Source organism: Sus scrofa, chromosome 14, assembly GCF_000003025.6.
Source record: "Sus scrofa isolate TJ Tabasco breed Duroc chromosome 14, Sscrofa11.1, whole genome shotgun sequence".
Classification (NCBI taxonomy): domain Eukaryota; kingdom Metazoa; phylum Chordata; class Mammalia; order Artiodactyla; family Suidae; genus Sus; species Sus scrofa.
The window spans coordinates 90,099,430-90,126,812 of record NC_010456.5 but is presented as its reverse complement, the minus strand read 5'-3'; the positions used below and the strand labels follow the sequence as shown (position 1 = coordinate 90,126,812).

The 27,383-nt window shown below is 52.8% G+C and overlaps 2 protein-coding genes across 2 annotated transcripts in view; both read right to left on the bottom strand.

The window, feature by feature from the left end:
* CHAT (choline O-acetyltransferase) overlaps positions 1–9,349 on the bottom strand; it is a 50,148-nt gene extending 40,799 nt beyond the window's left edge. Inside the window, 5 exon segments of the mRNA NM_001001541.1 lie at positions 974–1,027; positions 3,139–3,257; positions 3,945–4,136; positions 7,020–7,122; positions 9,263–9,349. Of these exon segments, the coding sequence (NP_001001541.1) occupies positions 974–1,027; positions 3,139–3,257; positions 3,945–4,136; positions 7,020–7,085 (431 nt within the window). The 5' untranslated portion in view covers positions 7,086–7,122; positions 9,263–9,349.
* On the bottom strand, positions 11,000–13,279 carry SLC18A3 (solute carrier family 18 member A3). Its single transcript, XM_013983446.2, has one exon. The coding sequence runs from the start codon at positions 12,967–12,969 to the stop codon at positions 11,383–11,385; it is 1,587 nt and encodes a 528-aa protein (XP_013838900.2). The 5' UTR covers positions 12,970–13,279; the 3' UTR covers positions 11,000–11,382.

Below are 27,383 nucleotides of genomic sequence, written 5' to 3'. Positions count from 1 at the left end.
CTGCTTCTGGGGTCCCTGGGTCCCTCACACCTTCTTACTCTCCTGCTGCTCCCAGGCACCTGGTGCTTGGCCAGAAGCGGGGCCTTCTGGAGTTTCCTTCATGGCTCAGCAGTTAACGAACCCGACTAGGATCCACGAGGTTGAGGGTTCGCTCCCTGGCCTCACTCAGTGGGTTAAGGATCTGGCATTGCTGTGAGCTGTGGTATAAGTCACAGACACGGCTCAGATCCTGTGTTGCTGTGGCTCTGGTGTAGGCCGGCAGCTGTAGCTCTGATTGGACCCCTAGCCTGAGAACCTCCATATGCCATGGGTGCAGCCCTAAAAAGACAAAAAAAAAAAAAGAGGGATTTTCCTCCTAAGATCAGTGATACCCACTCTGCTTATGCAGCTCTCTCTAGCTATCAGGACACCCTGTGTCCACTGAGTTAGCTCTCAAGCTTGATGAGGTTGAGGAAACAGGCTCAGAAAGGGGAGACTGTTCCCTTCAAGCAACAAGTAGCAAGGCTGAACTCACCATCACTTCGCTCCAAGGACTTTTCCTTCCCTACTTTTGATGTGCTCTCTAGATTCCTGACACAGTGATCTATAGCATGTGTATATATATGAGGTATGGAGGGAGGGGAACATTTTAAAGAGATCAAGGAGGGAATGTGTTTACCCCGGGAAACGTAGTTGTTAATGGTGGGCCAGATGGGGGAAAGGTCATTCTGATGCTAGGGAAGTGTGTGTGTGTGTGTGTGTGTGTGTGTGTGTGTGTGTGTGTGTGCGTGCACGCGTGCGCACGCACGCGCACACACAGGCACACGAGCGTGAGGTTATTTGCTCTGTGATGGGCGCAGCCAGGAACGCAGAGCTGAACACAGACAAGGTCCCTGCCCTCTGGGAGCTCTTTGTCTGATGTGGCAGGGAGACCGATGAATCAACAGATTGTGCCAGAACAGAGCACTGCTCTTCCCAGTGGGCTCACTCCTACCTGTCCAGCAGGGCCTTGTAGCTGAGCACACCAGAGATAAGGTTGGCTGCAAACCTGCAGAGAGACATGAGACAAGACGCCTTAGTTTCTCCTCTTCCTGACCTAGGCTCCCTCCCTTCCTCCATCCTTCAGCTCCCTCCCTCCTTCCCTTTCTTCTTCCTGCATCCCTTCTTTCTTCTGTTCTCTCTACCCCCCTGTTCCCTTCCCTCCTCCCTCCTCCCTCTGTCTCTCCCAAATTCATGGACAACCCACCAGATGCCTGGCTTGGTGGTGCCCTAATCAGATCGGATTCCTGCTGCGCCACCCCCACCCCCATGCCCTCAATCCTTCACAAACCTTAGATTAAAAATGGTCCTGATCACAGATGAACCTAGGCACAGAATGTGGAGAGCAGACTCTCGTGGTTGCCAAGGGGGAGGGGAGCTTGGGGTAGGTAGATGCAAACCATTACATTGAGAATGAATAAGCAATGAGAGCCTACCTTACAGCACAGGCAACTATATCCAATCTCTTGTAACAGAACATGATAGAAGATAATGTCAGAAAAAGAATGTATATGTGTGTATGATTGGGTTACTTTGCTGTACAGCAGAAATGGACAGAACACTGTAAATCATCTATAATAAAAATTTTTTTTTGCCTTTTTTGTCTTTTTAGGGCAGCACCCATGGCATATGCAGTTTCCCAGGCTAGGGGTCTAATTGGAGCTGTTGCTGCCAGTCCATGCCACAGCCATGGCAACACCAGATCTGAGCCATGTCTGCTACCTACACCACAACTCACGGCAATGCCAGATCCTTAACCCACTGGGTGAGGCCAGGGATCGAACCCACAACCTCATGGTTCCCAGTTGGATTCGTTTCCACTGTGCCATGATGGGAACTCCTATAATAAAAATTTAAAAAAAAAAAAAAGGTCCTAAGGAGAGAACTGTGAGCAGGAGAGGAAACTGGAAGGTGAATGAGGAGGAGGACGGAGAGGAAGCCAGGAGAGGCCACAGAATAGGCAGGAGAGGGCTGGACAGTGAGGGGTGGTGGAGTTCTTCCAGGGGAAAGCCTGTGCGTGCTAGGGCTGGACTGGACCAAGACCCCCATGGTTTTGGGAAATCCAGTCTCCTGGGAAAAGTCAGTAATTTGGTCCTGTTATTGTTAATGAAAAGGAAAGCGGGTGCTGAGGGCTGGAGGGGGTGGCATCAGAGAACTATGCCACGGGACTGCATCATCCTAATCGCCCAAGGATGATGAGCCTGGCTGGCTTAATTGCATCAGGAGAGAAGCACCCCCCCTTCTATGTAATTTTGAGAACTGTTTCCAGGAGTCATTCATCTGTCTGCCCACTTCCTTCTGCCCAGGAAAGGCCAGGCTGCAGCAGAGGGGGAAGGCTGCCCCTGGCCTGCAGGTTAGTTGGGCTGGTTTTGGTGAGGAAGGAGGCAGGCAGGGTTGAGCCCTGCCCCGAGGCTGAGGTGGGCCGTGCCTCCTGTTTTTTAACTCCTTCTGAACTCTGCCCACGCTGTGCCACCTTTGGTCTTGAGGCCAGAGACCTGAGTTTGTCTCTGAGAGACTCCAGCAAGGAGACCCCCACCCCTTGCCCCACAACCCCTGCTGCAAAAAGGGCCCCTCCATAGTCATCAGTGGTTCCTGAGACCATTCCAGCAGCTCAGTGAGCTCTGAAATTGCAGCAGATGGCAGAGACTCTGGTGGCGGCGGCTGGTGGGAAAGAACCATTTCCACCCCCTCGGAGTCTCTGGTTAGAGCTGGGGGCTGCAGGACAGTAGAGGCCCAGCCCTCTGAGATAGCCTGGGGCAGTGTGTCTCAGGAACAAGCCCCAGCCTCAAGTACTGGTGCAATCAGAAGGTATAGGCTTCCTCCCAGGGCCTCAACTGGGTCCAGACTGCCACAGGGACACCTAGGGGACCATGGCTTCCAGTAGGGCCCACCCCAAATATATACATTCAAAGGCAGATCCTGCATTTGTTACGCATGTGCCCCTCACCTTTCTGACCTCCTTTCTGACCCCATGGCCTAGACGGGCCACTGTCTCAGGGTCATTTGGCCTCAGAAAGTTCAGGACGGCACAAGTTCTGGCCTTTCCTTCCTGGTGCTGAAGCCAGGCCCCCTCCTTCAGGCAGACTCCCGAGCTGTGAGCCCGGAGCCTGGTGGCCTCACCTTAGCTGGTCATTGGTGTCTTGGAAGTGCTGCCGGGCAAAAATCACAGCTGGGCTGGAGTTGACAGGCAGGGCCAGACGGTTATTGAGATACATGTCGTTCAGCCAGTACTCAGACACCTGCCAGGGAAGGTGGGGAAGGGCGCCATTACCTGTGATGCTCGCACACACGCCTTGCCTGTGGAGTGCACCAGTCCCGTCCTAATGACCTCAAAGGAAAATAGGGACTCTTCACTGGATCATGCACTTTTTCCATTCATTCATTTCACCGAGCCTCAGTTATGTGCTTGGGCCTCTGTCCTCCCTGGTCCACCATGCCTGTGCTTCAGCTCTGGCCCATACTATCTCCTTTTTCCCACCCCAGTGTTCCTCCTGGTTGTTTGATGCTTCACCCACGTCCCCTGCCTGCCCCTGTTTTTCACCCCTCTCTGCTTCCCTGACCTCATCGCCATCCTCCGCTGCCCCCATTCCTGCTACTCATCTGCCCCCTATTACTGCCCCCTATCTGCCCCTCCCTGTCCCCCATCCTTATCCCTACCTGTCCTCCATCCCTGCACCCTGTCTCTCTGTCATCCCATCTCTATTCCCATCTGTTCCCTCTCTGTTCCCAACCCTATCCCCCACCCCAATCTTGTCTGTCCTTCACTCTTGCTCTCTGCTATCCCTCTGGCTCTTCCCCATGCCTTATCGTCCATTTGCCCCATCTTTGTCACCAACCTGCCCCTCATCCAGATCCTTCTGTCTCCATATTTGCCTGCTGTACCCCGCCCCATGGAGTCCTTGTCTGCCCCTCTCAGCAGTTCTTACCCAGTTAGCTGTCTGCTCCTGCCGTTCCAGGAGCTTCTGCTGCAGGGTCTCGCCAAGGCCACCAGGGGCCCCAAACTGCTGCACAATGGCCTGGCTCCTCCTAAATTGCTCCTCAGGTACCAGGTGCTGCATGCACCGCAGGTAGGTGGCCAGGGTCTGCTGCAATGGGGGCACAGGGAGTTTGGGCAGCCCCTGGAAGAGAAGGTTCACAGGGTTTCATGCTTGCCCTTATGTGTGGTCTGTGCCTGTCACCAGATTGATCCCCTGTGTCTGTCTCTATCTGCCCCATCCTTGTTCCCTATCCTGGGACTCATCTGTTTCTAGGGCTCAGCTCAGCAGAATTATGGACTTAGGTAGCTCCTACTTGCTTTCTCCTACACCCCAGGTCTGCCTCTGGGAGAGGACACAGTGCAGAGGAAAAGACCTTGATACTGACACCAGACAGACCTGGGTTCATGGCCTGACCCTCCTGTGGACCATCTGTGGGATCCTGAACAAATAACCCCTATCTCTGTGCCTCAGTTTCCTCCCCTGTAAAATGGGGGTAGTAATTTATACCTCTCACAGCATCAAAGAGACCATAGATGTGCTTATAAAGCATAAAGAATGAGTCTAAGATGAAATAGTCCTGTCACTCATATTGACTGCTGGCCATTCTTAATTTAGGAACTTTTCCCAACTGGGGCTCCACAACCCAATTGATCTCTGAACCCAAAGGGTGTGACTGAATCCAAAGGGTGAGGTTTGGACAGGTGAAAGAGGGTGAGAGGTATAGTTCGCTGCTTGTCCTAAGGGCCAGAATTCTGCATGGTATTTTCTAGAAAGGTGACTCATGCCCTAGACTCCTTGTTAAAATCCCTCTCAGTTATGAAACCCAGGTAAGGGCATTTAGTTCCACATAGGTATGGGGAGGGAGTGGGGGTGGGGATTGCAATGGAAGTCCTTCCTTTCTTAATCCCTCCAAGCTTCAGCTTCCTCATCCATAAAACATAAATAACAATTCCCACCTTAGAGGGGCACAGAGAGAAAATTAAATAAGGGAAACTATTAGCCCCAAGTAGACACATCATAAAATGTTGTGATGTTACTATCTTTATCCCTCTGGGGGGATTCCTAATAGAAAACCCATAATACCTGAGGGCCCCCAGAGTGTCTCAAGAGTCTGAGCAGAACTCCCCACCAATGTCCTCCTGATTTGGGTTTCTCCGTTAATCAGCTTGGTCACTCTGGCTTCTCCTGTGTGTGTTCAACAATTATGGCTTTGCCTGCGCAGGGATTTTTGTCCTATTTTCAGATGAGGAAGCTGAGGGCCAGAGAGAGGAGAGACTAGTAGTCCAAGGTCATCCAGCCATTCGAAGGCAGAGGCCGGACCTGAAGTCTGGTCCTCCCACCGCCCTTCTACTCTTTCCTCTGGCCGTTCTCTCCCTTGTTCTCTTTTCCATTTCCATCCCTCCTTTTCCTTTTCCTCACTTAGCTGGTCACAATCAGAAATCGCTGCTTTTCATGTTATTACTTAAACTTCACAAAGTTGGCGGACAGTGAGCTGCCTTCTTTCAGGGGTTTCTCCTCTGTGGGCTGGTGGAGACAGTGAATTTCCACCTCGGCCAGGCTGCGGAGTGAAGGGGTCCTTTGAAGGCTTACCTGTGTTTTGCTCCTGCTGCTGCTGCTGCGGCTGCTGCTGCAGGAACTGGACAGACCCCATCACCCTCAGACGCCCTGGGCGGAAGGGACCCCGAGTGCGAGTACGCAGAGCGCGCATGTGCCGGAGCGCATGCGCTGATGAGTGAATGGGCTCCGCCTGTCTGAGCCTGTATCTACAGTTCACTGACCTAGGCGGAGGAAGGCAGATGGCAGTGTGGTGGATGGGCTGTCTCTGCCCTGAGGAGCACTCAAGGACGGGTCTGGGCAGCAGTCCAGTTTGCCCAGCCCACTCTTAGAGAGCCAGGACCAGCCTCCCCACCTAACCACTCTGGTTCCTTTTTCCTTCTCTTGAGGTCTGGGGGTCCTTGTGATGGATGAGTGGGAGGCAAACACCTACAAAAAGCTCAGTCCAGCTGGTGGTCTGGCTAAGAGTGCCGGCAGGTCTGGCTGGAGCCCCTGCTAGAAACAGGCTACCCTTCTTCGGGACTCTGACTCAGCCTGCCTGACTCTGACTCTGTCCCAGAGAATCAGTGAAGGGTAAGAAAGAGAGAGGCAGGAAGTAAATCTCTGCTCAAATGTCTTACCCCTTAGGGCTCTTCCTAGACTTATGGACTTCTGGCTTTGCCTGGGTACAGGGGCAGGGACTTCTACAAATCAGGGTCTTTGGGCCCTGGGGTCTCAGATAAATAAACATTTCTGGGCAGTTCATGTGAGCCACACCCTGGGCTGAGCCCAGGGACAATGGAGAGACAGGGCCTGCTCTCAAGGTGGCCACAGTCCAAAAGGAGGGACAGACCAGAGGCAACAACAGAAGTGTTTGTTGGACAATGTGGTGAGCAACTTCAAGGAGAGATGCCCTTGATCTCCCTGATCAGAGTTCTGATCAGGGGTTGGAGTAAAGAGGTGTCAAAAAGAGGGACCAACATGTGCAACAACCTGAAGATCAGATATGTTGCTCTATCTACATTGGAAGGTGAGTTGGGGTGGGAGGAGGGGCAGCATTGTCCCAAACCAGCAGAGAAGATGGTGCTTTAAAGGCTGGGACTAGGATGGGACAAGGCTTAGATTCTAGAATCCAGCCTCATCCTAAGGCAACTCTATTAGGCTCAAAGCCATTGGAAGGAGAGTGGAGGCCCTGAGAGAAAAGAGAATACCCGGCCCAGGTCAAGGGCTTGCCCTGACTTTGGGGCTTAGAAGTGTGAGCTGTCAGCATTCTCTCAGTATCCCCTGAAGCTACTCCCAGACCCTCCAGGCCCTCCTGGGCTCCTCAACAAACTTGGGGCAGCTCTGCAGTGTGGACTTCGTGCACAGGAGAGTGCAGGACTGGGGGTCAGGCAAGCGTTGGGGGCCGATCTCACTCAGGAATGTTCTGGAAGCAAAGGCTTCTGAGTAGGGAGAGCAGGGATGAGAGAGAGAGCTCCAAACATCACTCACAGGCTCCTCCTCACTGCTGGGACTTTTTGCTGCCATCTTAGGGGGAGTTTTTTCCAGGATGGGCATCTTGATGACTCCTGATTGGGGAAGCAGAGATGCAGACCTGAGGACCAAGAAGCAGAGAAGCATCAACATGACAGCCACCTAGACCTGCCATGGACCCTTCACCTTCCACCGCCTGGCACCCTGCCCCTGCCCTATGAGGAGGCCAAAGCTGGGCAGGAGTATTCAGGAGCTTGGCTCCAATCTTCTAACTTCCAGACCAGTTCCCCTGACCATAGTGTCCTCTTTGAGCTTCCATTAGGAGACGGTGGGGCCTGAAGTGAGCCTTCACCTGGCCCTTGTTCCACAAGACTGCTGTCATCCAGGCTCAGCTGATCCCTCCCCCCCAACAACCACCACCAGAGCAATGTGGGAGGGAGCAGGGCTGGGCTTGCTCACTCCAAATCCATGGGGTCATTGGCTGAGCACTTGCGTTGTTCCTGCCTGGCACCGATAGATATGTGCTTTGCAGATTAAAATCTCTTTTTCCCACCAGATTGTGCGCTTCTTCAGGGCAAGACTATACCTGCCCTGTTCAGTGCTTTACCTCTGGTCCCCAGCCCTTCCCTGGCATGGGGTAAAATCAGTGTTGGGTAGCTAAGTATAAGGAATGCATGTGTGCATGAATGAATACAATGTCCTCCAAGGCGCTGGGCTCCAGGAGGCACTCTAGGCTGATGGGAAACTGGCCTGTGGCCAAAACAGGGAGGACCCTGTTGGATGGGCTGTGAATTAGGTAGTCTTTGGTCTGCAGGCTCCCAGTATAGGTGGCATGGGAATACTGAAAGAGGTGGTACAGGGAAGCTGAGCTGCTCAGGCCCTTAGGCCCCCTTGAATAGGCCTGGAGAGAGGTGGATTAATTTTCAAGGTGCGGTAGAAGTGAGCCAGGCCAAAAGGGCCAAAAGCCAGTTTTAAAGCTAGTGGGGCCCAACCTCTTCCCAGAGATCACCTGCATAGGCATAAACACCTACCCATAGTTTCTGCTCATTTATCCCCATTCTTTCCTAAGAGCCTAAAGCTACAGCTTACTCCATTCCACCTCACCACCTTACCCCCAACCCCGGACAGGCAAAGTGAGAGAGTGGGAGCTGGGTGCAAAGCACAGCTGACCCAAAGACAGAGCATCCAGAAAGATGGATAATCCTAGCCCAGGGGTAGAGGAGCCCAGGGTTGCCTGGCAGCACTGGGCAAAGAATGTGGAGTCCTCACTGGCCCTGGAGTGCGGCAGAGGGGTGGGGGTGGGGGGCTACTCACTGCAAAGCAAAAGCAGCAGCAGCAGCAGCATCCCGGTGAGAGTCAATCCCAGCACAATGGAGTTTTGAGGGGGTGACGAGGCCACGGTCAAGTTGGTAAAGACCCGACAGACAGTGTGGCTAATGTGTCCTCTTGCTCTGGCTCCCAGCCACAGCGGGAAGATACCAGTCAAGCCTCAGAGACCTCATGTCTCAGAGAGAGACACAAGATTGGAGTAGGATGGTTTTGTGTGTACCAAAGGGAAGGGCCTGATCCCTGCCTGCCAGGTGTTCTTTCTCTTTGGCTCTCAGGCTGGCACCTAAAGGGTGTATATGTGTTTGTGTCTTTCTGTGTCAGTTTGGTGCCCTCCAGTCCATGCTTCTGCCAGCCTAGTTTCTGAAGGATGCCTGGAGGGGGTCTCTGCTCTGCCCCAGAGGCCCAAACCCAGCTTAGCCCTGGGGCGATTGGCTGTTGGCATGCTCCAGGGACTCACTGCGACCACGCTGACAGCCCACCCCCTGCCTCCACCAGAGTCTGAGAGAGGCGGATTCCAGCCAATTACCTCAGCCTGTCAGCATGAGACCTGCAGACCCTCTTACTACGCACAGGAAGTGCAGACCCTGGCGTTTAGCAGTTGGGGGTCCATGAGAAGTGTGGACATCCACGTGGAGCCGTAAAGCCCTGAAGCCCTGACAGTCAAGCCTGTCCAAGCCCTTTCTCTTTAACTTCTCATTGTCCAGCTTGCTCCCCGTCTCCCCGTGTCCAGACCCTGGGTAGAAAAACGGAGCCACGGAATCCCACTCTCCTGGCGGTGCCCCCCGACGGCCTCTGCCGTTCAGGACTGGGAGGATTCCGCGGGTTCTGGAGATTCTCGGCCCCGCGCTGTCCCCGGACGGAGCCTCCCTCCGCGGCTCTCTGCTCCTAAGCGCCGCTCCCCGCCCTGTGCTCCGCCAGCCAGCCCTTCTCACCTGCTCTCCTGGGCTCTGCTGCCTCGGCCGCCGCTGCACCACACCAAGCAGAACTAGGGGCTAGAATGTGAGCCGGAAGGGATTCGGGGGGCGCATCAGCAGTGCGGGGGTAGGGGCTGCTCCCTCTGCTTGAGGTAGAGCCTCCGACGTCGCCGGGTCCCCGAGGCCTCGCGACTGGCTGCGAGAGAGACGGCCGCGCCAGTTCCCTCCCCTCTTTCCTCCTGTTCCTCCTCCCTCCCCTTTCTTCCTTTTCCTCCCTCCCCCAGCCCCACCCCTACCTCTCTCCCTCTCCATCCTCCGTTCCCCGCACCCCTCTGCCTTCCGGGACCCCACCTCCCGGCCCCCATCCCCCGCTGACGGCTTCCCGGAGGAGCTCGAGCTCTCGCAAAGGCATCAGAATCCAGGCCGGAGAAGGGGGTGCAGAACACTGCTTCGCTGGTGCCCATCGCCCTCAGCCCAGCCTTCCCTATTCCCCCGCACTCCCCCAACCCCTTTTTCCCAGCCCTGGCTGCGTCTGGAGAGCCCTGGGGAGGGTTCAGTCTGGGTAAATCTGTGCCCTCCCCACCGTCTAGGGCAGGCTCAAACCCTATTACTGACGATAATAATAACAGTAATAAACCTGTTTGTTGATCACTGCGGGTCCCTCTTTTATATTCCCACTCATCCAGTCTGGCATTATGAGGAATATGCGGGAGAAAGATCTGGGGATGCTTAGAGACATGCAGGCAGAGGCAGACACTCCTCCCAGACAAAGCATCCCTCCCCCCCTTTAGATCCTTACACCAGAACACACACAGACAGACCCACCAAAACAGACCCTGCCCAAACAGACACGCAACCGGACACTTAAACCAAGAACAGACGTGCACACACGAGCAGTGCAGACCCCTACAGACGTTGTCTAATACAGAGGCGTACCCCAACACAGTGGCCTCTCCATGCCGGAATCAGAGGACTCTGCGGCCTGGACCCAGGTTGCAGGTCTGGGAGTGGTGCACAAACGCCAGTCTGGGACTCTGGGTACGCGCTGTCAAGGTGGGGAGACTTCTCTGACAGCCCTAGGGGGCTGCTTCAACTCAGGACCGAGTAGGGTAGGGGTTGGTACCAGCTCGCACACTCGCACACTCTCCAGCCCCCACTCAAACCTGTACATCCAGGACACAGCGGAAACACCGGCAACTGCTTCCCTACTGCTCTGTAGGATAGAGCCTAGGTCTCTAACGAACACACCCACTTCACACACGCGCGTTTCCAGAAATCGAGCCCTTTAAAATGGGGCTAGTTTTTCTTTTCGCTGCCCATAACAGCTCGGTTCCAATTTCCTTTCGAAGCCTGGACGGGGCAGGCTGCCAGACTCGAAGGGAAGCCCATCTTGGGCTCCCTGGAGCTCTGTAGCTGATTCAGGGAGTGTCCTCAAGGGGTGGGGCCAGCGCACCCGGAGGGAGCGGGTCCTCAGGCTCCCCCGGGTGGCGCCCTGGGGCGCTGCGCCGGGCCTGGGGTGGGGGAAGGGCTATTGCGCGCTGAGGGCTCCGTGTACACTAGGGTGTTCTTGAATGAGAGCCCTTGTTGGGTTTGCTTATTTCCTATCACCTTTTCCAGGTAGCGAAAGAGCCACAGGCTTCCTACGTGGCCGCTGGACTGAGACCCGGATTGGGTCTAGACCCAGCTCACCCTCCCCTCTGCCCTAGCCCCTTGCCCGGCCGCCCACCCCCATCAGTAAAGAGACTCGGTCTCATACAGATATAGTTTATTGATTCGGCCCGGAGGTGCAGCGGGCCAAGTTGGCATTGGGAGATAAGGAAGGAAGGACAGACAGAGGCACAGCTCCACACCCGGGAGCCCCGAGGTGGCGGCCCGGGCGCCTCATCTCTTCCAGGAGCACATCAATTCACGTGCCTCGGTGCTCCACGCCCCATTGGACACAGAAAAGCTCAAAGAGAAGGGACTTGGACAGGGGAAATAAAGACAGAGGAGGGGCTAGGGTACTCGCTGGAGGGGGCGGGTCCTGAGCCTCAGCTGGCCAGGGTGCTCACAGAGCAGCCACCTTGACCCAAGGATAAGGGTGGGGTCTGGGGAGGGGGTGGGTAGTGGGTTGGTGGCCTGGAGGAGGAGCGGGGCTGCTAACTGCGGGCATAGTAGTCATAGTCGTCCTCACACTCATCAAAGGGGCCAGGCGGACTGCCAGGTGCTCCATCCCGGTCGGACACAGGGCGCTCCCGCAGGCGCACAGCATCGTACAGACCCTGCGGCGGCTCATCCAGCAGCACGTCGCGTTCGGAGCGAGAGCGCTTCAGGAGGCCCACGTTGCGCAGCAGCAGTAGGACAGGCGCGTAGAGGAGGTTGGCCAAGCCCATGCCAAGGCTAAGCTGCGTAAAGCCAAGAGAATGCACGATGTGGCCCGCCACTATGGGCCCCAGCGCATAGGCCACGGAATAGGAGATGTCGGCGATGGCGTAAACGCTGCCGTAGACCGAGACGTGGCGCACGTCCACGAGAAAGGCGAGGGTGGGCAGCAGCGCAGTGTCCACCAGCGCAATGCCAAAGCAGAGGCCGCAGAGCGAGACTACTAATGGTGCGAAGGAGCGGCAGGCAGGCACCAAGCATGAGCTGGCGCCGATCACTGCCAGCCCGAACGCCCCGTATAGCCATTGCAGGTGCGGGTAGCGCGCTGCCAGTCGCACTGTGAGGTAGACGCCTAGCAAGTGTGGCACGAAGGCCGGCAGCCAGGCCATGCCCGTCTCCAACTCAGACGCCGCCATCGTGTGCTTCATCCACGTGGCGATGGTGGGCTCGAGAAAAGCTAGGGGGATGTTGCATGTCGTGAGCGCGCCTGCAACCACGGCTATGTAGGGGTCCAACATGAGACGGTGGATAGGCGTGCCCACTGGCAGGTTGGCCCGCGCCCGTGCTGCAGCCGAGAAGGGCTTAGCTACCGCCAGCAGCAACAGGGCGTCGAGCAGCGAAACCGTGGCGAGCACCAGAAAAGGCGCGGGCTTGCCCGCGAACTTGTGGAGGAACCCCCCGAAGGGCGGCGCCACTAGGCTTCCGAAGCTGATGAAGGCCAGCGCCAAGCCCAGAGCGCGACTGCGCTCGGGCTCCTCGGGATACTTGTCGGCGATCATAGCGATGCCAGACGTATCCGCAAAGGCGGAACCCAGACCTTGCAGACTGCGCGCAGCAAAGAGCGTCGCGTAGTCCTCCGCGAAAGCAAACATCACGGTAGAAGCGAACAGTACCCCCAAGCCCATAAGCAGCGGCAAGTCATAGCTCATGCGGTCGATGAAGGTCCCGCTCAAAGGGTTCACTAGCAGTTGCAGGATGGCCTTGGAGGCAAACAGCGCCCCGATCTTCACATCTTCGCTGTCTTCGGGATAGTGGGGCTTCACTGTAGAACCCGCTGGCGTCGCGGCCGTCGAGGACTCTGAGGTGTTGGCCATGTTGGCACTGGCATTGGCCGGAGTAGTCGGTAGCAAGATGGGCGCGTTCACTTTGGAAGTCGGGGTGGGGTTTTCGTTGGCCGCACTTATGTAGTAGGGTACGATGGGCACAATGACCATGTACAGCATGTTGTCCAGGAACAGCGCCACGCACACGATGACCAGCACCAGGCGCCGCTGCCGCCGGGGATCTTGCAGCGCCGCGCCCACCACCTCCGACAGCTTGCTGGCTGCCGCCGGGGCCTGACCCGCCGGCGCCACGGCTTCCATTGCCCCCACCCTGTGGCTCTTCCGAAGACGCTTTGGTCTGGGCCGGGAGCGGGCGCCCTGCAGTGCCGAGAGGAGGGCGCGGTACTTCGGGGGACTCTGCGCTCCGGGAAAGGCAAGGGCCCTGTCCCGCGAGGCGCGGCCGCTGTCGCAACCGAGCCCCGGACCCGCCGCCGCTGGGCTCAGGGGCGGTCAGGAAAGGAGGGCGTGCCGAGGGGCCGGGGCCGGAGACTGAGCACGCTGCGCCTTGGGCGCGCCGGGAGTCACCCCCGCAGCGCTGAGAGGCCGCCCGCGCGGGCCGAGGGACATGCTGCTGCCGCCCGCCCGCCGGCTCGCTCGCCCCGCCGCTCTCCCCTCCCCTCGCGTCGGCTCTTGCCTCCTCCTCCGCCGCCTACTCTTTTTTTCCTTTACACTCGGGGCTGTGACGCGGTGAGTCTCGGCCCCCGAGTGGTGCCCGGGCCACTTGCGTCGCTCATGCTAATGCGACGTCGGCTGGGCGGGGGCTGGGGGCGGGGCGCTGTCGGGAGGGGGTCCCCTCCCCAGATGCGCCGCGGCTGGAAGCCCCAGTAAAGGGTCTCAATGCAGAAAGAGTCTTGGCCAAGCCCCTGAGGAAGGGTGCGCCTCGCGACAAGCGGGCTCTCTACCCCTGCAGTTCTAGGACTCGTGGGGTCCGCGCCCGTTCTTCTCCCCGCGGAAGGGGGCGCACAGCAGCCGCTCCTCCCCGGACCCTCGGGAAAGGTAGCGTAGGGGGCTCCAGATCTCCTCCTCAGCCTGGATCTCGGCGCACAGCGGGCAAGGAGTCCCCGAGGTGAGCCGTGGTTGCGTCCATCTGTTCTCGCAGCTGGAAGGTGAGGCAGTGAGGGGCGAGGAGGGATGATTCCCCCCAACCCTTTCTCTGGCCCCGCCCCCTGGCCCCTTCCACGCTGGGGAAGGGAGGGGGAGGCAAGAGACTGTTGGACAGGTTCCGACCTACCAGCCCTTTGGGAGAATGTCACAGCAGAGAATTCCTGACTATGAGCATCTGCGGATTTAGGGGAGAAGTCGCCTGTCCCCGCCCAGGGCCCCCGGAATATCAGCCATGCCCCGCCCACTCTTCCGAATTCCTCACCACCCTCTCCTAACCAGTGCTCCCCCTTTCCGTTTTAACTGTCCGGGTTCCCCAGCTCCGCCTCTCCCTCCTCCTGGTGCCCTCCCCATTGTAACTCCTCCCAGGCCCTCTTTGCGCTCCACCAAGCCCTCCCTACGCTCCCGCGAGGTCCCGCCTCCTTCCCAACCCCACACCCCCTCCAATCTCCAGAGCTGCCTCCAAGTCCCTGGTGGGCTCTGGGAGTGTTGCGGCGGGGTCTTCCCTTGGAGCTATAGGAGATTACGTGTGGGCGCCGCGACCACTTTCCCGAAGGATCCAGCAGCTTTGCCCTCGTGAGAGGCTCAAGGGGGGCTCACCTTAAGAGGGCCACACCCGCTGAGACACCCCATTCTCAGCAGACAAGGTGATCAGCCCTGGCTGTGTGCTGGGCCTGATGCATCTCCAGAGCTGACCCTGGATGGCACATAGAATCCATGTTCTGGTCTGCAGACTGGCCAGAGAGAGGCTCTGAGGCAGTGGAGGCTGGGAGACTGGTGCTGTTGAGATTGTAGATTGTTCTCTCTTCCGGAGTCAGAGAGGATTCTGCCCATCTTTCTGGCCTCAAAAGTAAGCTAGCGTTAAATCTGACTTCTTCCTTTATGGTGCTCCCCACCCCCAAGGAGGCATCATGATGCTGTGCAAAGAACTTGAGCTTTAAGAGGCAGGGGAATGAGATGACTCCCAGCTCTGCCACACACTAGTTAGGGTGCCTGGGTGTGTGCGTGTGTCACTTTTATCCCTGTTTCTTTATCTGTAAAATGGGATAATAATATCTATTTCTTAGGATGCCTGACACATAGTAAGAACCATGTAAGTGCTTGCCATGGTTATTATCATCTGTAAAATGGGGGTTTTTAATCTTATAAGTCTCAGGAATACCCTGGCTTCTTGGCTAGACTTTCTGGTTAGGCAGGCAATGTGTTTCCAGGCTCTGCCCTGGCTGGTGGAGGGCCCAGGGGGGATTGGAAAGTTGGCTTCTGTCCCTGAGATAGCTGTGGGATGAGGTGATGGAGACCAGCGTGCTAGAATGAGAGGCAGCAGCCTTGCCACCTATTACCCCGCCTCTCCACCCACCCAGGTACCGAAGGGAAGAAGAAGAAACTTTTCCACTGCCAGTAGCTGCTCTGCAGCGTGCTTTCTCTGGGCTTCAGCCTTGGTGTCTGTTAAGTAAGGAGTTAGGAGACTCCTAACTCACTGCAACCCTCAGGGGGAAATGGCTGTGGTAGAAGGGCTCTGTTGGGTTAGAGAACTGTTTGAAATTTTATTTGAAGACTTTAGTCACTACACACCCTCTCCAGCTGGTTTTAAAAACATATCACCTGCCTTGCTCTCCAGTCATTCAGATTTGAGATCTCTGGCCTCTTCTGACTCTCCCATTATGAGACTTTTAAAGGGACAGTCTTCCAGCCTGCTGAGCCATTTTATATATATATTACCTAAATGATAGGGTAGTTGAAATTTAAGGCACAAGTTTTCTGCCTTGTGGCTGAAGAACAGTGGAATCTTAGAGAGGAAAGACTTTCCCAGGGCCTTCAAGATGCAGATTCCTTCTAGCCCTCTGGCCCACAGAATTCATGGCTCTTCCTGAGTATGAAGGCAAGTTATCTTTGGGCTCATGACTAACTCTCTAGTTTTCCATTCCCCTATGATAGGAAACGGGCCTACTTATTAAGCATGTATCTGTGCCAGAGGTGTTGTCCATGCTGTTTTTTAGTCCTCACTCAATCCTGGTTCAGGGTAGGTGATATTCTCCTGTCTTACTGATGAGGAAGTTGGGCATGGAGAAGCTAGGTCACTTGTCTGACTTCCTAGCAGTAGAGATCTGGTTTTAAATCCAGGCCATGGGATCAATCTTATGGTCCTCATGTTTATTTTCTATTCCTGTGCCTCCGCTACTCTTTCTGCAACATGAACACACCATCCCTGGCAGTGCCAGGGAGAGGAGCAGATAAAGATCCATGAGAGGAAGAGGATCCTGGTCCAGCACCTTAAGGAGAGCCCAGGGACACTAAACTCCCTCATCTTTCAACTTCCAGCTTAGAAGGCATCCCCACTGTACATCAGCAGCCCCAAGGACTAGGGCATAGGAGTTGGTAGGGAGACCAGGACGCCTTGCCTCAGCAAAAGGCTAAGGCCTGAGCCTTGGCAAGGGAATAACCTTTGAATCCCTGGCCTGTGAAGAGCTGTCCAGGGTGCTGACGCTGGCTTTGCATCTTGCTAAACAGCCTCCAACAAGGGCCTCGCCTCTCTATCCACCTGCACCCCTGGCTTCCTCTTCATCAGAACTCTTGGTAAATTCCTTTCCAGAGACTCCTCTATCAGAGCATAACTCCAGGCAAAGGGGAACTCTCCAATCCTGTTGGAGAAAATGGAAGCATTTTTTCCCTCTCCTTTCTCAAACAGATATAGTAACCGTTGCTACAGAGTGCATAACTGATACTTGATGTAAGTGGAATGAGTAAAGGAAGGAACTTATTTGTAAGGCACATAGACATGATTATAAGGTTCCAGGAACTGTTCTATGCATTTTACAAACATTAATTCATTTAATCCTCTATCAACCTTCATATAATCTTTTTACAGGTAAGGACACTGAGGTATAATGATTTATCCACAGAGACCCCACAAGTGGTGGAGACAGAATTCAAATGCAGACTAGCTCCAGCATCCAGGTCTTAGTCACCTTGCTGTCCTGCTCCAGGATGAAGGAAGATTATGAGATGACTTATTTGAAAGTATCTACTTAAAGCCTGACACTTAGTGCAAGCTTCATTATGATTGCTTTGTATGAATAGAGACAGCTTAGTGGTTTCTGACTGACAGTCTTTCTTCTCGTTTTATCCATTGGCTGTAGTTGTGACCACAGTCTCCTAGAACAAATTTCTTTCCATGCTTGACTAGTGAAGCTTGTTGGGGACTTGGGGAGTCCTAATATATGGCAGCTTGGGGAGGGGATGGAAGGATGGCCATCCTGCACCTGTGCCTGGGTGAGTTCTAGTGCATGTGTGTGTTTGGGGAGAGGGTCTTTGGGGAGTTATGTTGGAGGCAGTGATGCTTTGGAGAGAGACATCAGTCCATCCTGGCTCTGAGAATGGTCCTGGACCAAGTCAGTTCCAGAGCTTTGCCATTTGTTGCTTCATGGAGACATCTGGTCCATCTGGTCCCAGAGATGTGAAATGACCATGTTTCTGTGGAGAAGCGGGTTGACGGTGGTGCAAGTGTGTGGGTGGGGCACTCACTCCTGATTTATTATTTCTTTGTCTCCCAGAAAGCATTTAAGTGCTGGCTTAGTTCCAATGAAGCTCATGAGCCTCTCTGGATTCCAGTACTGTGGGTGCGGGTGCAGTTTATCCTGCCCTCACTACTCCCTCCCTTGTGTGCTTCCTTAGGAGGGCCTCAGGGCCTCAGCATCACTTAATTAATTTAGGCTTCCCCAGCCACATATTCTCAGATTCAAAGGAACAGAGCAGCCCTGTCAGCCTTTCCCGGAAGCCTGTGAGTCTGGTGGCTGCAAGCCAGAAGGACTACGTGCCTGCCTGCCTGCCCTTGGTCAGCTTGTCCTTAGGGGCCAGACTTGCCTTGTGCACAGGAAAGAAAGGGACCACAGCCCCTGCGCTGAGTGGAACTCATAGCTCCTCTGTGCAGCTCCCAGAGAAGGGGCTGCCCCCGCCCACTCTCCTTCTTCTTCTTCTTTGTTTTGTTTGTTTGTTTGTTTGTTTTGGTCTTTTTCTTTTTTAGGGCTGCACCCATGGCATATGGAGGTTCCCAGGCTAGGGGTCGAATCAGAGCTACCACTGGTGGCCTACTCCAGATCTGAGCCTCGACTGAGATCTACACCACAGCTCATGGGGCAATGCTGGATCCTTCACCCACTGAGCGAGGCCAGGGATGGAACACAAAACCTATGGTTCCTAGTCGGATTCATTTCCATGCACCATGACGGGAACTCCCCACGCTCCTTCTGACTCCTGACACTTGTTGTGAATCATTGAGTGGGAGCAGGGCCTCAAATCCCCTTTGTCTCTGCTCCCTCCACTCACATCCCGCACAATTCAATGAGTTTCTCAGGTTCATCTCCCTCCTCCATCAAGACCACACCTGCCCCCAGCTCAGACCCCAAATCTACCCTGCACAGGGGCAATCGATTACCTTCCAACTTGTCCTTTGCCTCCTGACCTAGCCAACCCATTCCTGCATGGGTGCCAAACTTCTTTTCTTTGTAAAGTGTCAGGCAAGTTCTCAGGGACTGACAATAGCTTTCAGGGGCCTCTGCTGACTGTGACTAGGGTTGGGCTTCTCCCAGCCTCACGGCTTTACACAACACATGTACCACGCCTTCCTGTTCTCTGTCTTCCCTAATGGCCACAGGAACTCCTACCTCTACACTTTTGAGCGGAAGTTCTCTTGGCCCATGCCCAGGTTTGCCTCTTCTTCATTGCCATAAATACTCCCCTGATTCCTGAAATAATGTGAATAACCTCCCCTGCCCCTCCCCCTATGAACCCCATTGCATTTTCCACTCCTCTTTGGGAATCTATCCCACATGATGTTGGACCTGTTCCCCCACACCAGCCTGAGAGCTCCTTGAAGGCAAGATCTGTGTCTAGATGGCTGATAACAAGATTTTGCCTGGTATGCCATCTACAGAGCACTGGCCATTGCACTTTGCATAGGAGCTGATGAGTCAGTGGTTTTTAAATCCATCTCTACATTTATTAAAGTGAAAATTAATTGCGTAAGTGGTACATAAATAAAAATTTCTCCTAGAGATTGCTCATAGAAATTAAGGCATTATAAATATTTTGTTCTGGCCCCCAACCCTGGCCCCTTCTGTTACCTCTCAGATACTACCACCATTACTGTTTTTATGTGTATTTTCCAAGCCCTTTCTAAACCCTTTCCATGCATACCTCAACCCATAGAAAATGTAACATAAACAGCCTCTTTATGTTTAAATAAGTATTTTTACAGAAATGTTATGTATGTATCATTCTGCAGTTCTCTCCTTTTCCACTCAACAATGTATCCACTTTAGTCTATAAAGAAATCGCTCGATTTCTTAACTGTTGCATAGCATTTGTTGTTATGAACATACCCCAGTGTTTTTAGTATTTCCCTAGGTGGATATTTGGGTTTTGCCTAATTTTTAGGTGTGACAATGTTGCAATGAATCTGCTTGTGCTTGTATGTGGATGCTCCCCCCTAAGATGCATCAACAACTTAGATCCCAGCAATCTGTGTTCTTTTTTTAAAAGAAACTTCCAAATTCACTCCAAAGTGGCTGTATGAATATATATCCCTACAAAGCAGAGGATACAGTCCTCAATACCCTCGCTAACACATGCTCTTTTCTTCTTCCCTTTTGTCAATCTGATGGGTGAAAAATGGTATTCATTATTGTTTTAATTATATAACAGTTTTAATTGGCTGAGTACATTTTCATGTTTATTGGCCATTTGTATTTTCCTTTTTTTTTTTTTTTTTGTAAATTGCCTGGTGCTTTCTTTCCCCAGCTTGCTATTAAATTCTGTCTTTTTCTTCCAGAGTTGTAGTAATTCTAATTAAATAGAATATGATCATTTAATAGAATAACATCATTAAATAAAATTATCTTTTCCCTGGACATGTCCATTGTGACTAAAACTGGTGTCACTTCTTCACTTCTAGAATTTATGGGTTATACTTATTGGGCAGGATAAATTAGAGTGGATATGAATTTGCCACACCCTTCTGAGCCTTTTCATCATCAGTGGGAAAGAGTCCAAATTCTTTAGCCTGACATGGAAGCTCCTCTATAATCCATCTACCTCTATGGCCTCAATTTGATGCTGGAATGGTTTTCTGATTCCATCACCTGTATAGCCTTAAACAAATTTACTTAAGTGTTCTGGATCTGGTTTCTGTCATTTAAAAAAAATTGTACAGAGTTGTCTCTCCTCTTCAGGTTTCTAACTCTCTGATCTTGTGCAAGTTACTTAACCTCTCCAAACCTACTTACACGTCTATGAAATGGGTGCATTGACAATGCATCACATGGTTTGGTATTGATGGAGTGAGATTTCTTGTGAAGTAAGTTAATGCTGTTGTCCAATATATTTCTCCTTACCTACTGCATAGCATAACACAGGGCAAACTATTCAATACTGCATAATAACCTATGTGGGAAAAGATTCTGAAAAGGAATGGCTATATGTATATGTATAGCTGATTTACTTTGTTGTACACCTGAAACTAACACAACTTTCTAAGTCAACTATAGTTCAATAAAATTTATTGAAAAATAAATTAAAAAATGTATACCTCTCCCTGGCTGCCTGGATGACTTCTATTCATCTTTTATGATAAAAAAAAATCAAGCTTCTTTGTCTTCTAAATAAAACTTATTTCTCCTTCCCTTGGGCCAGTACCATGTGTCTATCACTGTATTTGTCACACTGTATCACGAGAATGTGTTCCTGTGTCTGTTTCCTTTACCAGAGTGTGTGTCCTTATAGATAGGGTCTGGGGTGGCTGGATTGTGCTCATCACCTGATACACAGCACCCCGATTGATGCTGTGAAATGGAAGAATAAGCCTATTACTTTTTTTTTTTTTGTCTTTTTGCCATTTCTAGGGCTGCTCCCTTGGCATATGGAGATTCCCAGGCTAGAGGTCTAGTCGGAGCCGCAGCTGCCAGCCTACACCAGAGCCTCAGCAACTTGGGATCCGAGCCTCGTCTGCAACCTACACCATGGCTCACGGCAACATTGGATCCTTAACCCACTGAGCAAGGCCAGGGATCGAACCTGCAACCTCGTGGTTTCTAGTCAGATTCGTTAACCCCTGAGCCATGAGGGGAACTCCTATCAATTTTAAAAAGGATAGACTTCCTCATCATGCCAAGATTCTGTTGAGCCTGAGATGGACAGAGGGGCACTTAGAGCAAAGCTGAGGTGTTCCTGAAAAATATTCCAGATATACCCTGAGGAGAGCCAGGAAAGAGATTTGTTTTAAGGCATATTGAACATGCAACCTCGCCAAAATACTCCCCTGATTAACCAGTTAGGCAAGCAAAAAATGTTTAAGAGAAACTTTGCATTTTACATTCAGGGTTGGGAAAATCCAGAAGATGAATGGAGGCTTCTAGCCATTTCTCCTGGTTTTGGAGTCTTGTCTTGATCCAGAAACCAAACACTGATCATTCAGAGTCACATCCATTTTCAGATTTTTTCAGACATGAAAAGTGTAAGTTTGAGGCAGGGAAGTCATGGAGACCAGTGCTGAGGGAGGGCAGAGGACTGCCTCGGAAGAGTGTCCCCTGCAGATGCATGCTGCACAGGGCTGTGTCAGCACTGCGTCAGTGCATCCCCAGTACCCAGCACACTCTCTGCACATAGAAAGGCTCAGTGAAAATCCAAGGGAGGGAGTTCCCATGGTGGCTCAGTGTGTTATGAGCCTGACTAGTATCCATCAGGATGTGAGTTCAATCCCTGGTCCTGCTTAGGGGTTAAGGATCCAGTGTTGCTGTGGCTGTGGCTATGGTGTAGGCCAGCAGCTATAGCTCTGACTAGATCCTTATCCTGGGAACTTCCATATGCCATGGGTGCAGCCCTAAGAAAACAAAAAAATGAAATCCAGGGAAGATGCTTGCTTCAGAGCCAATTGCTTCGAATGGTTATTCAGTGATCATCCTCATGGGGAACTGGGGAAATCTTCTGTGTTTAGATAATACGGCCACAGGTTCAAGATCTGTCTTGAAGCCTCTGGAAAGATTCCCTCTCAGAGAGACCCTAGGTGTGGATGGTGGAGCTGCAAGGAGGAACCCCCACTGGGTGAAAGGGCGGCCCTGCATGGGCCTGCATACAATGTACCGCGAGGCTCCAAGTTTTTGGGGACAAATGGGTCTGAGTTGTGAACATGGTCTGGAGAAGGCATTGGCAGTGCAAAGTCAGCCAAGCCTCCCTGACTCGTGTTTGAGTGGCTGAAAGTCAGCCCTTTCCCAAACTGCCCACCAGCACCTTCTCTAGGCGTGTCTGTGATGTAAGAAAGGTCAGCAAGGAGTCCTGGTGTGATCCCTGGCCCTGTGCCAGACACAGTGGAAGGCTTTTACCTTTATTAGCTTTCAATCTCATAACACCCCTGTGAGCTAAGTGTTCTTCTGGGCTCTATTTTAAAAATTGGCAATGCAGGGGGTTGAGTAATGTGTCAAGGTCACAAGGCCGTCTGACTCATGCCCATGAGTTTATCCATTTGGCCACGTGACTTCCGTGTTTGCGGGGCTGTGGAATTCCTCTGTGACCTCTAAAGCCCTGCTCTTTCCCTCTGACCTCTGTGATATTTGCCATCCTCCCCAGGACCACACAGCCCCAGATACAGAGGCAGTACTTGTCCCTTCCTTCTCCAGACATTCTGACCTCCATCCTTATTATATGCTAGGACCATTGCAGTAGTCTCATGACAGATCTCCCTGCCTTCGGTATTGCCACCAGCTCCTGAACACCACCCTCAACCTCTTCTCACAGTCAGCTTTTACAACATAATTCTTCCCCATAGTAGGCACTCAATAGATATTTGTTAAATTGGTCATCTTGCTTTAAATTCCCTTTGCCTATGGTCAAGTTCACAAGTTCGGCTTTAAGTTCCCTTTGCTAGGGTCAAATTCAAAAGCTAACCTTGGTTTTCAAGGCCCTCTGTGTGTCATGCCAGCTCCTGCCCATGCTGCTTTTCTACTTGTCACACTTGCATGGCTTCCTGTCTGGTGCACCTGGTCCTGCCACACCATGTCTCACTGTCATCCATGTTTTCTTTCCCAGCAGAATAGGTTACTCACCGTAGAGAGCATCCTTGCCCACGTGCACACACCTCTAATCTAGCACTTGCAGAATGGATTCTATGCTTTGATTGAATGTCTTTCCTTCACCTTGGGCTGTATTTAATCCATCTAACATCTCCCAAGCCTACAGTGGAGCTTTGCAGGCAGGAAAACATCTGGACCTGGCTGGTGTCATGAGCACATACAGCTATGTATACTGACTCTTCCAAAATGAAGCTTGCTCTGGTTTCCACTACATTTATGTTAAATTCTTATCACAACCCACTAATCTGGTTTGTAACCAAAACTGGGCTGATGACCCATAGCTTGAAAAGCTTGGCACTGGCTCATGGATTCCTCACAACAACCTTATCAGATTGATATTATGAGTCTCTCCCACGTCTATCTGATGAATCTGAGACACAGAGAGATGAAATAACTCACTCTGGTCACACAGCCAGGAAGCAACAGAGACAGAGTTTGAACCCAGGTCGGGGCCCCAGGGCCACATTCCCAACCCTCACAAATGTGGCTTTGATGATTAATCAGGGCTTAGAATGCAGGTAGGAGTGGAGGCCACAGTGAGCCTGCTGCATTTTCCCACATACCCTTGGGAATGGCCTGCATGAAAAGAATTGCTGGCATGTTCCCCCGCCCCAGGGTTGGGTTATAGCTGGGGGTGTCTCTGCCCAGAGCACAGTTCTTGACCCTCCAGGGGTGAGGGGGCAGATAGCTTGTGCCGAAGTGTGGGTACCAGGACCCTCTCTGAATCTGGGACCAGGCCGAGCAGGGTGTGAGGAAGGGCTGGTGGATGAGGGACAGGACTGGAGAGCAGACAGCTAACTCTAGGACAGCAACACCCCTGGCCTTGACTATGATTGTGCACAGACAACTGCCAATGCTTCTCCTACACAGACTGCGACCCTCTCAGATTTGTCACCACTGTGTCCTCAGCACCCAGAACGGTGGTTATGGAACAAACACATAAAAAGTGGCTCTTTTTTGGAGACATTGGCCGAGAGGAAAGGGAGCTGAGTTCTGACCCTTTCTTGTTGAGGCACAAAGATGTTAGAACACAACAGAAGAAATTTGGGGGCCTGTATTGTGGACATGTGATAAGACAGGGCCCTGGGAGGAAGAAAGTCTAGGCTGTTAAGTTGAGGATTCCAACCTCCAAACTCCTGGTGAGGGCCTGGGATGTTCTGGGGGAAAACCTTGTATCTTGATGGAAAGAACTGACCCTTTGGGCACACAGCCAGATGGCCCAGAACCCCTGACTGGTGTAGTGGCCATACTGACCACCTGAGCCAAATTCTACAGTGAGTCCCGACTCAGGGTTGTCTGGGTGGGGGAGGGGAATCCCTGCATGGCCCTGGAGCTCTAGGTGGTGACATGGGCAGGGACACAGACTTCACAGCCAGAGACAGGAGGGCAAGTGTTCAAGGACCTCTCCTCACATGGGTGTGGGGACCAGACAGCTGTGGGTGGTGGCTGTGGAGAAGATCATCTGACTCAGTTGAAAGCATGATCGACTTTGAATCAAGAACAATAACCAGAGCACTATATGCCCAGGTAATTGAGATGCTATTAATTAAACTCAATTTAAACTAGTTTCAAAGGAATCCTTTTTTTTTTTTTTTTTTTTTTTTTTTCTTTTTAGGGCTGCACCAGTGGCATATAGAAGTTCCCAGGCTAGGAGTGAAATTGGAGCTCAAGCTGCTGGCCGACGTATGCCACAGCCACAGCAATGCGGGATCCAAGCCATGTCTGTGACCTATACTACAGCTCAGGGCAATGTCAGATCCTTTACCCACTAAGCGAGGCCAGGTCTTGAACCCGAGTCCACACATGGATACTAGTTGCATTCATTACCGCTGAGCCATGATGGGAACTCTCTCAGATGAATTCTTGGTGGCACATGTGCACAACCCTCATAGGGAATGTGTCTGTCTCCTCTGGGCTGTGAGGCCCCAGCAGGGGGCTGGACCAACCTCAGGCTCCCTGCCTTGCCAGGCTGGCATGGAGTGGACTGTCTGTGAGCTTGCAAATGACTAAGTGATAGGTGGACAGGTGCCATTTCTTCACTTGAACTTCTCGGATGCCATCTGGTAGCAGGCGGTATGACATGGAATGTTCTCAGATATTGAGCAACTTCCAGCCTCCATCCTTGTGGAGTATTTAGTCTGCACAGTTGATGGGCTCAGAAAGCCCCTGCCCTTCCTCTAGTGACAGGAAGGAGGGGGTAAGGTAGGCTCCCTGACCAGTGAGGTGGGGGAGAAGACCAAGGTCATACCTTGAGGCAGGTGTTCTAGGTAGGAGGCTGGGCCAGGGGCTGGGGGGAGGGTGGGGCGCTGGAGTGCAGAACACTGGGACTTGGCGGGGAGGGCCTGTATGCCAGGGCCCCAGGAAGCCAATTGGTTTTTCATGGCTAATTGAGGAGAGTAATATAAAGATCTCCATGTTTGGGATTTTTCTCAAGGATATAGTCCCAGAGGTGGAATGACTGTCCTAAATGGTAGGACCATTTTTATGTCTCAACTCATCAAGCCAAACAGCTTTCTAAAAGCACGATGCTGATTCCATTCCTACTAACTAGGAAGGTGCCTCTTCTCACCCTCATAGCATCCACGGTTATTACCTTAAAAAACCACTAAACTGGAGTTCCCGTCGTGGCTTGGTGGTTAGCGTATCTGACTAGGAACCATGAGGTTGCGAGTTCGATCCCTGGCCTCACTCAGTGGGTTAAGGATCCGGCGTTGCCTTGAGCTGTGGTGTAGGTCTCAGACGTGGCTCCGATCTGGCATTGCTGTGGCTGTGGTGTAGGCTGGCAGCTACAGCTCCAATGGGACCCCTAGCCTGGAAACCTCCATATGCTGCGGGTGCGGCCCTAGAAAAGAAAAAAAAGGCAAAAAGACAAAGACAAAAACAAAAACAAAACCAAAAACCCAGCAAGCTAACCAGAGAACGATGCCATCTTGTGTAATTACTGTCCCTTGATGGTTAGATGCCAGCATCCTGCCTTCCCAGTGGCCTTCAGGCCCTCTGGTCTAGACCCTGCCCTCCCCAAACATGCCTGCTTCACCCACCTCAGGTCCTTTGCACCTGCTCTCCCTTCTTCCTGGAAAGTAATCCATCTGCAGGGCTCATTTCCTCATCTTCCTCCTATCGGCACATATACGAGTAACGCCTTCCCAGGCCACCTTACTTAAAATCCCACCCCAGTGCTTCTTAGCTACTCTGGATGCTTTCCTTTTTCTTTCTTTATTCTTCTGCCTTTTTTTTTTTTTTTTTTAGGACCACACCCTCGGCATATGCAAGCTGCCAGGCTATGCCACAGCCACAGCAACACAGGATCTGAGCAGCGGAGCAGCATCTGTGACCTACACCACAGCTCATGGCAATACCAGATTCTTAACCGCCTGAGCGAGGCCAGGGATTGAACCTGCATCCTCATGGATACTAGTCGCGTTTGTTACTGCTAAGCCATGATAGGAACTCCTGCTTTATTTTTTCAAATGTGCCTGACCTCATATGCATAGTTCACAGACTCTGTTTACTGCCTCCCTTCCCTGGAATGGATGCCCCAGGAAGGCACATAGAAAGGGAAATAAGGCAGTGGTGCTGAGTTGAACTTTAGCTAGAAAGAGAGGAGAAGCCAGCCACGCCCTCTCCCACCCTGGGGGTCCAACACTGGCTGCTCAGACCAAGCAAGAGAGAGGCTGGGACTGGGGGAAGAATGCGGAGGCCTCGTGGTATCTAATCCCTCTGCTACCCTTTGGGGAGGGCTGGGAGGAGAGGGGGCATCTTACCCACCACTGCCCCCCAACAACGTGTTTATGCAGGGGGGATCTCTGAGCCATTCTCTGCCTCAGCGACCGTCTGGGAGACAACGCATAACACATAGCAAGACCTGAGTACACGGTCCCTCTGATAAAGGGCCCTGAAGTGTCCTGGGGCAGGAGGGAACTGGAGGTGACAGGAGCTGACACTCCAAGGCCCTTGAGGTGATGTTGAGTTAATCCAAAGGGAGGGTGAGAAGGCAATGGTGTCCCTAGAGACAGCCTGTCTTCAGGAAAGCCCAGAGGTGGACGGGGTGTTTGAGGGAAGCGTAATATGCAGGCGTTTTCCACGGAGCCAGGTGGTGATGTGTGGGATGCACTGGGCTGATGATGTGTGACTTTGAGAAGAGAAGCCAGGAGGAGAGAGGGTTAATGGCACTGACCTACTGCTGGTCCTGAATCCGCCAAGACACAGCCCAAGAGTCCTGAACGGTGACCTTAGCCCAAGGAGCCTGACCACTGACCCCATAGTCATTTGCGTTTCAGAGCTCCCTTCACCTTGTCTGGGGTCTCAATAAAGCCATCACTGAGATGGTCCCCAGGGGCCCTCTGCCTAGGGAACCTGAGTCCTGTCCTGGAGCCTGTGGCTCTCACCCCTTGTCTCCTGAGCTCTCCCTACCCTACTCAAGACCCCTGGGGCTGCAAGCCTGCAGCAGCAGAG

Excerpts from the sequence above, each read along its gene's own strand:
- SLC18A3 (XM_013983446.2), bottom strand. The coding sequence starts at position 12,969 with ATGGAAGCCGTGGCGCCGGCGGGTCAGGCCCCGGCGGCAGCCAGCAAG.